At 32.8% G+C, this 15,723-nt stretch overlaps 1 protein-coding gene across 32 annotated transcripts in view; it reads right to left on the bottom strand.

Moving 5' to 3' along the window:
* Positions 1-15,723, bottom strand: part of ZNF280D (zinc finger protein 280D) — a 329,643-nt gene that overhangs the window by 41,981 nt on the left and 271,939 nt on the right. For 26 of the 32 annotated variants that reach the window (XR_014059466.1, XR_014059467.1, XR_014059463.1 and 23 more), the window contains one exon: positions 8,413-8,458. Coding sequence is in view for 21 of the 32 variants with exons in the window: in XM_081510173.1 (XP_081366299.1) it covers positions 8,413-8,458 (46 nt within the window). In the remaining 11 variants the exon portion in view is untranslated. Of the gene's footprint in view, positions 1-2,283; positions 3,182-8,300; positions 8,459-15,723 lie in introns of those variants that run through there. The other 6 variants (XR_014059470.1, XR_014059472.1, XR_014059473.1 and 3 more) reach the window with 3 other exon arrangements.

The raw sequence follows: 15,723 nt of genomic DNA, 5'->3' as shown, positions 1-15,723 counted from the left end.
TTTTGCAGAAACTAATGCCAGTGGCTGGCAATTTGTTCTGTAAGTGAATGCTGAAACACTTTGGTCAGTAAGGTTCAGGTAATAAAAGATGTATTAATATGTCACTGTTCAATAAGTTGTTAATATCTGGCCCCTGAAAGGGGGAAAAGAGAAAAATGAAGGAAGAAAAAGGGCTGTGCACTTAAATCCCTTGGAAGTCACTTCAGCTGGAGGGGAAGGTGATTGCAAGAAAGGGAGGAGGTGCAGCAATACTGTGCCCACTTCCTTGTCTTTAAAACTCTGTGTTAAGAAGCAGCAATCAATGATAACAACACAGATTCCCAGTATCTGGAGGACAAGGTCTTTTTTGCCCACTCTGGCTCCCATAAGTTGTGTGCAAGCTGCTGTAGGAACATGGGCACAGTTGCTTGCCATATGGTTGCTACAGTGTTAAGTGCTTAAATTGACGGAAGTTAACTGAAATTCACTCTCCAAGTCTTCTCCTGGAAGTTACAAGCCTTCAACAGACTTAAGAGTTTCAAAAAAGTTATATCAGATAGATTCAGCCTGTGCAATTGCTGTCTAGGTGGGAAGCCAGATCCCTGGTGCTTCCTATTGTGCCATCTTCTCAGATTCCTCCTCTCTGTATATTTTAAAAGTTTTCCCCCACAGAACACTTATGTAGTTGAAAAGTGCTGAAAACTTGAAAAGTAGGTATCTTAAACTCAAATAGTAGTTAAAGTTTAAACATTTTATTCTAACAAAAACCAGAATTTGTTACTGTTTTACTTTACTGGTTTTAGTGGAAGCAAGCACATCAATAATATTTTCGAAATCTAATTTTTTCTTATCTTGTTTTCAAATAAGTAAACTGCCATGTTTGGCAATTTCTCTTGATCAAATGACAATTTTAAATAATTTAAAATTAGCTTACTGAAACTTCTTTTGCAGGATGCTACTATGACTGTGGCATTGTTTTAAAATCTGGGTATCACTTTGTTAATCAGTTTTAGAAGACACAAATATAGTGCTTATATTGTATGTTGCTTTAAACTGTTTCATATGAAATTTCTATAGAACTTAAATTGTCAAGATATTTAAGAACTGGGTCAGCAGCTGCTTTTTGTAAATCAGATGTAATTTATAGAAAATAACTTTGCTCCAGTTTAAAAGTTCAAAATCTGAAGACATTTCATTTAATTTTTCATTTATCTATTTCAAATATGAAGTTAGGGCATTTATAACCTGAATGTCTACTTGATAAGCACTTTTCCCATAATTATTAATACTCTCATTTAGTGCCAATTTCTTTTTCATCTATTTTGAAATTCAGGGAGAATATTCACATCTCCTGCTCAAGTTTTACATTCACTGGACACACTTTCAACATTACTTTCTCTCATTTGTGGAACACAAAAGAACAGGATTTTTATAAAGCATGGAGCTTTATATACTTTATATACTGACAGTATATAAAGGTCACTTTATTAAACTTTTGCCACTTTGTTCAAAATATCATCTATATGATAATTTTTGTAAAAATCTGTAATGTATTTGTACCAAGATGTTTTTTATCTCAACATAAAGAATTTTGACATTTGAAACAATTTCTTCTCATATCTGATAAATGTCTATAATTTGTGTGTAAAGTATCAAGTATCTTGCTTGAGTTTAATCTTGATGCCTATCAGGAATCTGTATGTGATTTTAATATTGTTTTCAGAATTGCCAAGAATATTTCATCTGCTCACTATATTACCACACTCCTAAAATATATATCTTTGCACAATATTAAAAAAAGATGATCATATTTGAATTTACAGATGCATAATTTTTTATATTAAATTATGATTATGAGCTGAGAAAGGCACAAACTTGGCATAATTATTTAGGGAGAGAAATACTGGCTTATATACACTTGTATACATTGGCCATATCTACTCCATTATCATATCCTGGCCATGACAATTTTTTTATATAAATATCCCTTCCTACCTTATTAAAATGTGATAAGCTAGACCATGTCTAGTTTATTTTTAATAATAGCTTTATTGAGGTATAATTATCCAACTTGTTTTGTTTCAACTAAGTTGAAACTTTCTTCTCTTGCAATGATATCATTCTTAATGTAAATATACCTAGTAATCAAAAACATTCACTCATGATGTACTATACCTGGTGTATAATAAAAAAGTAAAAAGAACTATTTTGCTTCGTTCATTCTCCATAGTATTTCAGACAACATGATTTCCTAGTAACACTATAAATGTTTTGAACTTTACTACACAAATGAAACACAGAATATTTTTAATGATTAGCCATATGATTTTAATGTTCTTAGTTCAACTGAATTTAGAGTATTCCAGGATCTGAACTTCCAACAATTTTTTGTGATCCTTTGAGAGAAATTATTTTTTTGTACAAAACATACATATGTAAAGTCATTCATATATTTTATCACATTCTATAAAGCATCACCTATTAAACTATCAGTTTGGATACACATTAAAATACATGTCCATTTAAAACAGCACCATGATGAAATATGAAATTTTCATTATCACAAATTCTGTTTAAATTTTTCAAACCGTTGAAACCATTTATTGAGTTACAAATATTTAATTCCATTGTATTTTTGCAAAAAGAATGCACAGGAAACAAACTAAAGACGAGGATTATCTGGAATAAATAATCCAATCACAATTAATTAACTCACCACTAGACTTTTAAAAGACTCAGCTTTAGAAAATCTGTGCCCACCAGGTGAAAGACATACTTTAAAATTTGTATTTTGTTCTTGGATGGGCCTATGCTCTATTAAAATCATTTTATTAGAAATAGGTGGCCACAATGAATTATAATTTTAATTCAAATGGCATTTTCTTATTTTATTGCACATGCTTATATTTACTAGCTTCTGATTTTTCTAACATTTCATTTTCTTGTCTTTTTTGCACAATTAAAAAAAATTCTTTAACTCTAAATTTCACAGTAATTCTATTCTAATAGTGTCAACATTAGATTTCATTTTAAGTAGCTGAAACTTTTTTTATACCAAATCTGTTACTCTCCCCTATAATTCTGATTAATCTTTACATTTACATGCATTTTTCTTCTTCTAAACAATGGACCACTTGAGTTTTTAGATGTTATATTTATTTTTAAGAATTTTAGTATAAATTTTAAATACATTTATTTTTAACTAATATGTTCAGTATTAATTATTTAATATTGAATATTAAGTTATGATATTTAACAAACATTCATACATAAATGTTTATATGAAAAATACAAGAATCAATTACTAGAAACAACAGAAAACTACATACCAGATTTCCAGACCAATGTGGTGAAAAACGTAGTGAAAAATATTTTTTATATAAACAAGTGAGTAACAGTAAATTATCACTGTTTTCAGTGAAGAAAATATAAAGTTTCCCGGTAAGAAAATACTTTTTCAGAAAATTTTCACATTTCATCAAATCAATCTTATTTATGAAAGGTCAAATACATTAATAAATAACATCGGTATTACTTACCTTAGTGCTTTTAATAATGTTGTAAAAAAATCACATAAACATAGATTTGTAATTAACCATAACTTTATCTTTTACTTAGCAGTAACATGTGAAGTTACAAGCAATGAAAATGTGTCACCTTCCCTCATGACTGAACAAGGATCATAAAAAAAAACCCAGAAGTGAGACCTTGTGTTTGTGTTCCCTATGTGCATGACTCTCAGGGTCACAGAAGGGCAGGGCTGGATGTTGTCTTTAATTACAGCTTTGAAATTATGCTCATCATGGATTACTTTGAATTAATTTTTATTCTTAAAAATATAAGTGAAAATGTTTATCTGATTATTGAATTTTTTGAAGCCCCCTTAAATTTTTTGCCAGAGGTGAGGCCTTACTTGCATCACTCTAATTCTGGCCCTGGCTGGGATGCTGGGGTTAGGAGGAAAGAGGAAAGTAGGGATGGTGGTCTGAGGAGTAAATCCTTAACTACTATTAACAATAAGTCATAGTTCAAAAAAAGACAAATCAAAATATGGTTATATTATTGATAAATAATAATAAAATAAATAAGAGGTAAAATAGCTGAAAGAGTTGAAAATGGCTGCCTCTAAAGACCTGAATGGAAAAGGGTAAAGGAGATGAGTCACTACTTTTATGATAAACTATCCACACAAATTTTTAACTTTTAATTTGATAAAAATTGTTTGAAAAGACCCTCATGTTGGGAAAGATTGAAGGCAGGAGGAGAAGGGGACGACAGAGGATGAGATGGTTAGATGGCATCACCGACTCAATGGACATGAGTTTGGGTAAACTCCGGGAGTTGGTGATGGACAGGGAGGCCTGGCATGCTGCAGTTCATGAGGTCGCAGAGTCGGACACGACTGAGCGACTGAACTGAAAACGTACGTTTACAAAGTCTGAAACTCTCATGTCTGAAAGTTACAAAGCCAAAAAAAAACACAAAAAGAACCAAAACATAACAAAAGAGAAAAACTGAGAGACTTCCCTTTCACTTTTCACTTTCATATGTTGGAGAAGGAAATGGCAACCCACTCCAGTGTTCTTGCCTGGAGAATCCCAGGGACAGTGGAGCCTGGTGGGCTGCCATCTATGGGGTCGCACTAGATTCTGACCATCTTGGGGATCAGGAAATAATTTTATTAATCTTTTCTGCCAATACAAATTTCTAGAACTTGCTATCAAGTGTTTCCTAATAGCCAAGGAAGGAAGCAAGGAAAGAGAAAGGCATCTGTACCTACCTTCTCTCTCTTAGCCTTTACTTAGTTATAATGAAACTAAACTAATTGCAAGACTACAGGCAAAGGGTTACAGTATACGTATAGTGAGGATATGAAAGCAGTAAAATGTTGCCATGTATACAGAGCAGCAGAACAGAGGCTGTTTTAGAAAACCACTATAAAATATGAATTTCATATACAGTCTAGATACTATGAGAGGAATTAATTTTGATGGAGAAAATGTAAAACTATACAAATGAAAATATGACAACAGGAAAATATTATTGAGGTATAACATTGATTCCACTACAATGTATCAGATCAAAACGTTGAAGATTGATTCAAGCTATCCACCATATTACATGTGTACTTAAATGCCTGGGTCTATTAAGGGACTATCCACAGCATATATATGCTTGAACGAAGTACCCAGACCAAAACTGTTCTATGTAGCCTTCCATGTAATATGGCTTCCTTTAACTCTACTTACGGCCTGCTAAATTTTTAGCATAAGCTTTTTTGCTTTTAATGAAAAAAAATAAACTTCAGGAAGTTGGTTGATGTATGAAAAGGTTGGTTTTACTTGACACAGATGCAACAGGGTAATCAAAGGAAAGTAAGAGTCTGATGAGTTTATTCAACTATGAATACATCAGGAAAGAGTCAATGGATGATGTTAGAAATGATGAATTCATAGGTTTTATGTCCATGCCTTTACATATTTGGAAAAAAGAGAGGCACACCCTTTTGTCCCCAGGGCATAGGGGCCAACTGTGGCTGGATTACAGAAGAAAACATTTCTATTCTACAGAGCCAGCTTGAAAACCTCAGAACAACAGGGAACATCACACCAACCCCTACCACCCACCACTAGGATGAAAAAGTGAAAATGTTAGCCTCTCAGTCATGTCTGACTCTTTGCAACCCCACGGACTGTAGCTTGCCAGGCTCTTCTGTCCGTGGAATTCTCCAGGCAAGAATACTGGAGTGGGTTGCCATTCCCTTCTCCAGGGGATCTTCCCAACCCAGAGACTGAACCCACATCTCCTGCATTGCAGACAGATTCATTACCGTCTGAGTCAGCAGGGAGGCCCACTAGGATAGCAAACATCAAATAATAAGCAACAGCAGTACTGTTGCAAGAAAGGCAAGATTGCAAACAGAGAGAAAGAAAATCTCCATGGCTCAATCTCACCAAAAAAAAGACTAAAGCTAAGTGTGGAGCAAGGATACTGAGAAAAAAAAACCTCCAGTAACATAACTTCCACATTAAGCACAAGGAAATACTATAGGAATTGAACTTGGCAGTATATGAAGGGTAGCCGTAGAGATAAAAGATAAACCCAAGTCAACTCACTACTAGGTGGACCAAATCTCACACTAATGGCCTAAGAAATAATGCCTTGCTTTCAACCACACATACACAGAAAATGCAAGGGGAAAAAAACTGTACTGTCAGAAGATAAAACAATCAGCAGAACCAGACTTAGACATAACCCAGCTATTGGAACTACTAGAAAGAAAATTTTAAATTATTATGATTACTATGTTATATGCTTTGGTAGAAAAAGGAGGACAACACGCATGATCAGATAGAAACTTTATCAAAAGATCAGAAACTATAATAACCAATGCAAATGCTAGGGAAAATAACCCAAGCAAACCACAATGACAGAAATGAAATGCAAAAATTTTTTGATGGGCTCATCAATAGACCTTACACAATAAATAAAAAAAAAAGAATCAGTGAACAGGTCAATAGATTAAAAATTACCCAAACTGAAACACTAAAAAGAAAAAAAACAGAGTATGGGGGGAGGCAAGGTGGGGACACTGGAACAGGGCATCTAAGAACAGGAATTAACATCAAATAGTATAACATGTGTGAAATTGAAACCCCAGAAGTAGAAGATACAGGATAGGGCAGAGAATACCAATCAGGATGAATGTCAAAAATAAATATATGAATAGATAAACATATAAACAAACAAATGAACAAACCAGACTTAAGACACATCATGTTCAAACTGATAAGAACTAAAGACAAAGACAAAACCTTGAAGGTAACCAAAGAAAATCATACTTACATACCCATATAGAAACAAAGACAAAAACTACAGTAAGACATCTCATCAGAAAATATGCAAGCCAAGAGACAACAAAATGATGTCTTTAAACTGCTGAAAGAAAACAGTAAATCCAGAATTCTATACTCACAAAAATTTACTTTCAAAAATGAAAAACCAAAGATCTTTTTGAAGGAAAAAAGCATGGAATAAATAATTACCAGTAGATCTGCAACATGAGTTATTTCAAATGAAGTTGTTTAGGCAAAAAGAATGTTATAACAGACAGAAACCAGTAACTACATAAAGAAACAGCAAGCACGAGAAATGGTAAAAATAAAGGTGAATACAAAAATTGTTTAAGTATTTAATTGCTTCAAAAAAGACTATTTAAAACAAAAATAGTAACACTATATTCTGTCTTTGTAACCTGATTAAAAGTAAAATATATGATAACATTAGAAACAAGAAGAACACACAAAATATCGACATCAAGAATAAAAGAGAGGATTATCATTGCAGACCCCACAGACATCAAAATAATAAGGGACTACTACAAACAACTGTATACATATAAATTCATAATAGATAAAATGTACCAATTCCTCAAAAACACAAACACCAAAATAAACCAGTAACCAAGAAATCATATATCCAGTAAAGACATTTATTTGTAGCTAAAAATCTGTCAAACAAAAGAAAACTTTCTGTAGAAGACAGCCACGTGGGAGAAGGCTGGTACTGCCTAGGTTTCACTTATTTACTCTACAACACAGAAATGCTACTCAAAAAATAAATGCTGAACCTACCTTACTTCATTTTTACTCAGAAAGAGACAAGCTATATTAAGCAATATTTTAAGAACTGACATCAAGAAAGCAACTACAAAAGCAAAATTATTTCTACACTCATATGTTAGACTGCCCAGTTTTGTTGTTGTTTAGTTGTTAAGGCATGTCCCATTCTTTTGTGACCCCATGAACTGTAGCCCAGCCAGTCTCTTCTGTCCATGGGATTTCCGAGGCCAGAGTACTGGCATGGGTTGCCATTTCCTTGACAGGGAATCGTCCCAACCCGGAGATGGAACCTATGTCTCCTGCAGTGCAGTGGATTCTTTACCACTGAGTCACCAGGGAAGCCCAGACTGCCCAGTAAAAAATTTATATGATAACTCTGAGTGTTATATTCAGATTGCCTGTTTAAGACAGCTAAAATGTGCTCAAAATATTTCTATGTTAAAAATTATTTAAATCTTCTTGAGTCTCAGAAAACAGAATCTCCTAAAAAGATTAATTTTCCAATCTGTCAAATGTGTGATATTTTAATGATTTCAGGATTTTTAAGTCATAAAATTATCTCCATTACTTACTAATTGAAATAAATAACAAGCATGTGAAATATAGTAATATCTTTGTCAAAACAAACCATTTTATAATTTTACGTAGATATTTTTTATATTAATGAAAACAAAACCTCAATTTTTTTCTTTTGATAACATGACAATAATTCCTAGTGATGTACACACACTGAATTGAAGTTTTAAAAATCACACCAACAATACTTTCAATGTATAAGTCTTTAAGAGGTAGTAAATACAACATAATTTACCTCAGACACAGGTTCTTGTTCCTTTGTGGGAGCTTCAGTTTTTAATCTTGAAAACAAAATAAGTATTGAGTATTTAATTTTATGTTTACAATATAGAAACAAGAAACAGATTTTTTGCATGCTTAAAATAATTTAAATGTAGATCATATTAATGTACATTTATACTATAATGGTAAATTACCTCTATAATAAATACTTTAAGGGAAAAATAAAGTGCACAAGAATAAATAGTAGGTTCAATATATGTTCTGAATAAATGAATACAGATAAATATTTCCTTCTCTAAAAACAAGAGCACTTAAAAAATGTTCTCCATGTTAACTACAAATTAAAAAAAGACATAACACATTAGCTATGTGACAAAAAGACATTACTCTTTGAAAAATGAAAGCAAGTTTATATGTCTACTATATATATAACATGCATCAGTATTTACTACTAAAGGACTCAAAAAGTGAGAGAAAATAAATATTATATCTATTATAAAGTTCAAAATAGTAATGTCATTTCAATATATGTTACAACTAACTTACTTTAGAGGTGTTAAAATTACAGAAATAATTTAGAATTTTGAAGGATGTATTCCCTTAAAAACTCATAAGCATAGCTCAAATATTAAACATAAATTTGTAAACTTTTATTTCTAAAAAAATACTAACTATAACATTACAATATTAATAAAGGCATATGTCATCTATAAAATCTTTTTTAAAATATCAATTTAACATAAAAACTAGCTTTTCCAAAGGATCTTTGTTTTAAATTGCTGATAACTAAATATTTGGTGATACAATATATTGAACAATTTTAATCTGTATATATAGAATGTCCACCTGATCAGAAATGCTATTAATAAATAGTTAAGTGATTCATAACTTAATGAAGGCTTAAACTATACTTAAGGATTAACATATTCAACATAAGCAACAACTATACTGACTTAAATTTCATGGACAAAAATGAAGACATCTAGTAGGACAGACGTTATCAACCATTCTAAAAGCTAATCCCATGGTTATTTAATGAAATATGGAGTTGGCAAACACCCCTCCTTGTTCATTTTCCAAGGGCACATTAAAAAAACTAGGTTTATAGATGCTACTATTTTTCTAGATATTAATAACTATGTAAAATTACTTAAGCACATTTTAGTTATTACATGAAGATGTAAATAATTTAAAATAGGACAAGTCCTTTTAGTTGAAGTACTATATTGGCAGTATATACAGTAATTTTTAACTAATTCTGCTAAAGAAATCTAAATGAATAAAATTTGCACAAAAAATTGACAAAATACATAAATGTCTATCATTTCTTGGGTTAAAGGTTTTGTAATTCTCTCAGGTATTTAATTGTGAACAGGCGTATTCATACAGGTGAAATAATATCAAGTGTACAGTACAACATCATTGATTTAATAATATATATAGGGAAAATAATTGTTTTAAGAATAACAAGTATAAAGTTGTAAGAAAACAAAAAATTTTGGTTTCTGTTGGAAGAAACAAAAAGTAGATATTAACTGATTTTTTATTTCTAAATATTTAATAATTTTAAACAGTTTGAAAAACTGTTACTAAGTTATTATAACTATTGGTTATAAAATAGTCTAAAAATACTTCATAAAAGAATTCTCCTTTTCAGCTTATTACTGGAAATGTTATCAAAGACTGATCTCAAATTCTTACAAAAGAAACATTACCATGCTAATCATTTTCACATTCTAATAAATTGATTTTATGCAGCAATTAAAATGAAAGCTATTAGGCATGTGTTATTATTATTGTTGGTATTTCAATTGGGGAAATTGAATTTTCTTAATATCTCTGCAAAGGAGGTTGGTGACAGGTTTTTATTACTCTTCATTTTACTGGCTAAGAAACTGGTAGATGAGAATAAAATAAATTATTGAAATAACTAGCAATAAGAGGCTTATGTTCCCAATCTTGTTTTGTGGCTTTAACCATACTGGTATTCTGCTTAAGGGACAGAATTGTAATAACCAGTGAAAATATTAGAAAAACACATCTAAAAAATTTTTAAAAGCACACTACATAAAACTTCATTGAGTTACAAAATTCATCATTAAAATGTACACCACAATCTTGTAACTACAAAAGCATACTTGAGATCAAATTTTTAAACAACTACTAATATATCACTAACATTTTGAAAAGAAAAAATGTTCTTACCTTTAATCTTACTCATTAAAGATGCCTGCTGAAATAGTCATCATTTGAGATATTCAATTGCTTGGCAGAAGACAGTGAAATTTGCTAAGCTCAAAGTTCTGAGCTAATGACCTGCCATTAGATAATTATACTTTTCACCTGTGAATTCTGCAATATTTTAAAATAAATTTTGCATAGCACTCAAAACAAACACTATTTAAGATTCCAATGTTAAGGAACAGAAGAAGTGACTGGTCATCATGAATTTCAACAACTACCACTAGAGATCAAGATTGCAAATAATTTTTCTTTGCTATGTAAACCTGCTTTCTCCTTAAAGTTCAAAATGAAATAAATGTCCCTACTTGCAATTTTTCTGTAGATGGCATGACCAATCCAAAGTTACAGGTAAATTATAACATTGTGTTCATTTGAGGTTTCATTCACTATAAACATACCATGAGGTAGAGAGAAGTGTTATAAGGGGGGAAATGCTTGTATTCATTTCTGTCAGATCACATTCTTTTCTTCTAACACCATTTAAAAGTCAAAAATTTTATTACTGATTTTTAAAATGTAATCTTTAAAAATACTTATAAGCAAACTAAAAAAGCTGAAAGGAGGTTTACAACAAGACAGTAGTAAAGTCAACCAGTTCTCAAGACCTTCCACTTACATATTCATACTAACCATCACACAAATAAAACACCCAGGGCACCATTCTGATAGTTCATTCTGAGAGGTGTTAACAGATGTGTGGAAAGGATGATCTAAACATCTATCAGGTTGCACATGCATCAGGTACTGTGCTAAAAGTTGTCAAGGAAATGCACTGAAGCGAATGTTTACAGAATTGTGAAGTGTTCAAAAGGAGACATCTATATTGTGGCTATACAAAGGACTGAGACATTATGAAGGGAAAAGATGCAAGAAAGCAGTGAAGATACTACGGTGAACGTGGTTTTGCAGCAGGAGCTGAGGCTGGCAAGGCAGGGAAAGGCAAGGCAAGGCAGAGCAAAAGCAAAGGAATGTAAGACAAGATGACGATGATACAATACTAAGTGACCTCATATGACTAGAAGGTAGGGAACAAGAAATAGTAGTCAATGACGCAGCTGAAGAGATAGCAAGGACTACTTTAGGAAAGGTCTTGAGTGTCACACTAAGGTGTGCTGAGAACTTTATTCTAAGGTTAATAAGAAAGTATGATCAGATTTGTGCATCAGAAAAAGAAAAGGGCAGTATCAGAAGAGGATAAGCTCCAGTCAGGGAGCCCAGATAAGAGACATTTAATGACTGACAAAGAATAACAAAGTGGCTGTTTTTCTTTTTTTTAATCACAATATGGGTTGTAGTTTTTGACTAAAAAAAAAAAAATAATTGTTAGACACATAAAGTTGGGACTGAAAAAGCCACAGAAATTGGGAAGTCACATGGCATCTCAACTGAGCTTCCCTGGTGGCTGTAGGTAAAGAATCTGCCTGCAATGCGGGAGACCTGGGTTCGATCCCTGGGTTGGGAAGATCCTTTGGAGAAGGGAATGGCAACCCACTTCAGTACTTTTGCCTGGAGAATCCCCATGGACAAAGGAGGCTGGCAGGCTGCATTCCACGGGGTCTCAAGCAATCAGGCATGACTGAGTGACTAAGCACAGCACAGCATAGCATGGCATCTCAACTACAAATAGTTTAAAGTCACTGGCACTCCTAATGCTTGCTTACTCAGGTATGATCAGGCAAGAATACTGGAGTGGGTTGTCATTCCTTTCTCTAGGGGATTTTCCTGACACAGGGATTGAACCTGGGTCTCTGGTATTGCAGGGCAGATTCTTTACCGTCTGAGCTACCAAAGAATCCAGTCTACTAAAGAGACTAATTTATGCCTAATTTGTTTGCTGAAATGTCCTACTGTCCATGTATCATAGAAATACTACTCTAAGATTGAGAAGCTAGATTTAGATTCTGGTCCCAATGTTACAACTGTACCAGTTGTTGCCTACCCTTCTGGGGAAAGAAAGGGCCTTCACTTTGAAGCTCAAGCCCATCCATCTACTCATGGAGAGTAAACATGGCAGGAAAGTACATTTGGAACCACAAGCACAATCAGGGAAGCAATAGGCTATAGCACTTTTTAGTTTAGTCTCTGAAGACAGACGACCATAATTTAAATTGAGGCTCTTAACAGCTATGACTTTGGGCAAATGATTTAACCTGTATCTCAGCTGTCTCATCTATAAAATTGGGACAAGAACAGTGTATATCTCACTAGTTTGTGAGAATTAAACAAATAAATGTAAAAGACATAGTGTATGTACTCAATGTTAGCTATTATTACATCCATGGGTTGAGGTCAGGAATCAATCTTACTGTCTAGAATTTATTTGAGTGTGAACACAGGCTCTTCAAGCTTTTAACCTAAATATCTTCCATGTTTTAAGATTCTTCTGCCATACTTCCCCCATCCTCAAACAAAATATATTAGGTGTTCATTTTCGTTGCTGATCAATTTACTCTAGTATGAAATGATCTACCCTTTTCTAAAGACATGGGTATGATTTGGTCACCGGGGAAGATAAGAGTAAAAAATCATTTTAGGTGGACAGAGGAAAGAACCAGGTAAGATAAAGAATTAAGAGAAACAGAATACTTATATGTAATAACATGAAGCAAAAGATAAGACCATCAGTGGAAGCAGATTCTAATACCTATTTGGCTATAATTTTACTTCATTTTAAAAAAATTTTATGGCAATATTGAATTAGGCCCTGAATACTTGTAATGCACATACAAACTACCCTCAGAATCAGGAAACTGAAAAAATGGTAGTAAACACAAAAACACTGACAGAAGTCGGTCGAGTTTGCCCTAGATGAAGGACTACACCAAATTTCATTTATCTTTTCCTTTCAATGGGCCTCCCATCATTTCCTGATTAACAGCTATCACAGGCAGAAGTCTGAAATGCCAGAAACCACTGTGTTTTAATACACAGTTTCTACTTACTAACTTGCAATTATATACCAGGGGCAAGTATATTGTATACACTTTGAAAAGGAAACCCAACTTTACAGTTACTAAAGATTTGACTCGAGACAGTAATGAGATAACAACATCCATGGCAGGATAAAATAATTATCTCCAATCCCAGTTATATTTCAAAAGTTTAGAGGAAAAAAAAAAAGCCCCAAATAAATTCTGTGTATCGCATAGATGAAATCAGTTTTTTTTTCCTGCTAAACCAAATATATGAAATAAGACACTGACAATTTTGAACATTTAAAACACCTAGTAACTTGTATTATGATCAGTCAATGATTCCTCCAAGTAAGTTCAGAACTTCACAGGAAAATAATGGAATGACTCTTTACAAATTCAATGGAAATAAAGTTAGTAGAAGTAAACATTTTTTAATAGATATATTATTTTCAAATATAAAACTTATTTTTAAATAAGGGTGCCGTTCTGCTTCTGAAAGTACTTTGTTTGCATTTATGAAAGTTAATGACACTGGTTTAGCTGACAATAGTATAACAAAATGGCATTTCTCTTTGGAACAAGTCCAGATTCTCTTCTGGTACAGCATTTCACAAAAATCATATAATGTTACCTATACATGTGTTAGGAGTTTAACTAATTATGAAATCATTTTACTGTGTGGCCCTGTGAAGATGTGGATTCAGTGTCTCCATTTCCGATTGCCTATCCTGCAGTTATTCTGGTGGCATGAACTATATCTTTTTCATGTTTCCAATTCCAGCACTTGACAAAGAGTCTTGCACACTGAAGGCTGGGAATCAATGTTTGGTGTCAACGAATATGTGGCAGGGTTATCTATATTATACTATGAAAGAGCCATGTAGTTACCACTGATGTTAAATATGAAGTTTAGTAGCCAGAAATACAAGAGAGAAATTCACAGATTCAAGGAAAGTCAGCTTTATGTTTTCATTTTTTCCTAGTATTCTTTATATTAGGGGAATTTAATCAAATATAAAACATTTTAATCTATAAAACACATATTACCTCTTTTAAATCTTCAAAACAATCATGTACAGATTATTTACATGATGAATAAACTGAACTTGAACATGACGTAAGTAACTTGAACATGAAGTGAGAGAGCTGGGTTTTGAACTCGATATTTTGACTCCGGTCAGTGCCTTTACATTATACTCTGCTTAGAACAAGACTGGAAGTCACCGAGAGAACTAAAACAACTTTGAAAGGCACTTCAAATCATGGCTTTTAGGACATTTGATTCAGTCAATAAACACACACTTTGGCTAAATAGCCAAGTTTTCCAAGCTTGACTTATTATGGCCTTACTATGGATTCTTATGCTCTGAAGACTGCTAAAGAGAAAATCCTATTCTCAACTTTTTGTCAAGAAAACAAATGTTGCAAAATTTAAAACTTTACTTTCAATCTATGTTGTAATTAATCTATCCAGGTAGATATAAAGAAAGGAAAAAATACGATAGGAGATTAACACATAGAAAAGGGCAACTTCATGACTGAGTTACAATGTCACATCTGAGAAAAGTAGGTTTAAAAAAAATATTTCAAACATCTACAAAAGCAGGAGCCCCTTTACTGTTGATAACTAGCACAGTGACACATTTTCATAAACTTAGTAATACTAGGTAAGTAACCGAGATGATTTGAAATGAATGCCTGGCAATAATTAATGAAAGGTTTTCTTTAAAAAAGAGCTTCTATAAGCTAAAAAAAAAAGCTTTCCTCCTAAGCAGAGAAGATTACATACTATTTTTCAACAAGGGTGTTTGTTGTTTTGTAGCCTTTAGACAGGAAAAGTCAGAAGTACAATCAAATTCTAAAATTTGAGAATTACATAAAGTACAATTGAACACTGCAATAAATGCCATCCATCCAGCAGTTTGGAGGAATATACTCCAAGATCTGTGAACTATGAACCCAAATTACAAATAACTGCAGTACAGATGGATTGCTACTGAAACTCTCAATGATGAGATTTCACTGATACGCAGTTCCCAGTCTCCTGAAAGTAGCAGCAGTAATAACAGTATTAACAGCAATAACAGCTGGAGCAGCAGCAGGAACAGCAGTAACTAGAAGTGGTAATATCAGCAGCAGCAGTAGAGCAACAATGGCACCAACAA

Source organism: Giraffa tippelskirchi, chromosome 7, assembly GCF_054371585.1.
Source record: "Giraffa tippelskirchi isolate mGirTip1 chromosome 7, T2T-mGirTip1v1.2.pri, whole genome shotgun sequence".
NCBI lineage: Eukaryota > Metazoa > Chordata > Mammalia > Artiodactyla > Giraffidae > Giraffa > Giraffa tippelskirchi.
The sequence above is the reverse complement of the archived record's forward strand: the minus strand, read 5'-3'. Positions and strand labels throughout refer to the sequence as shown.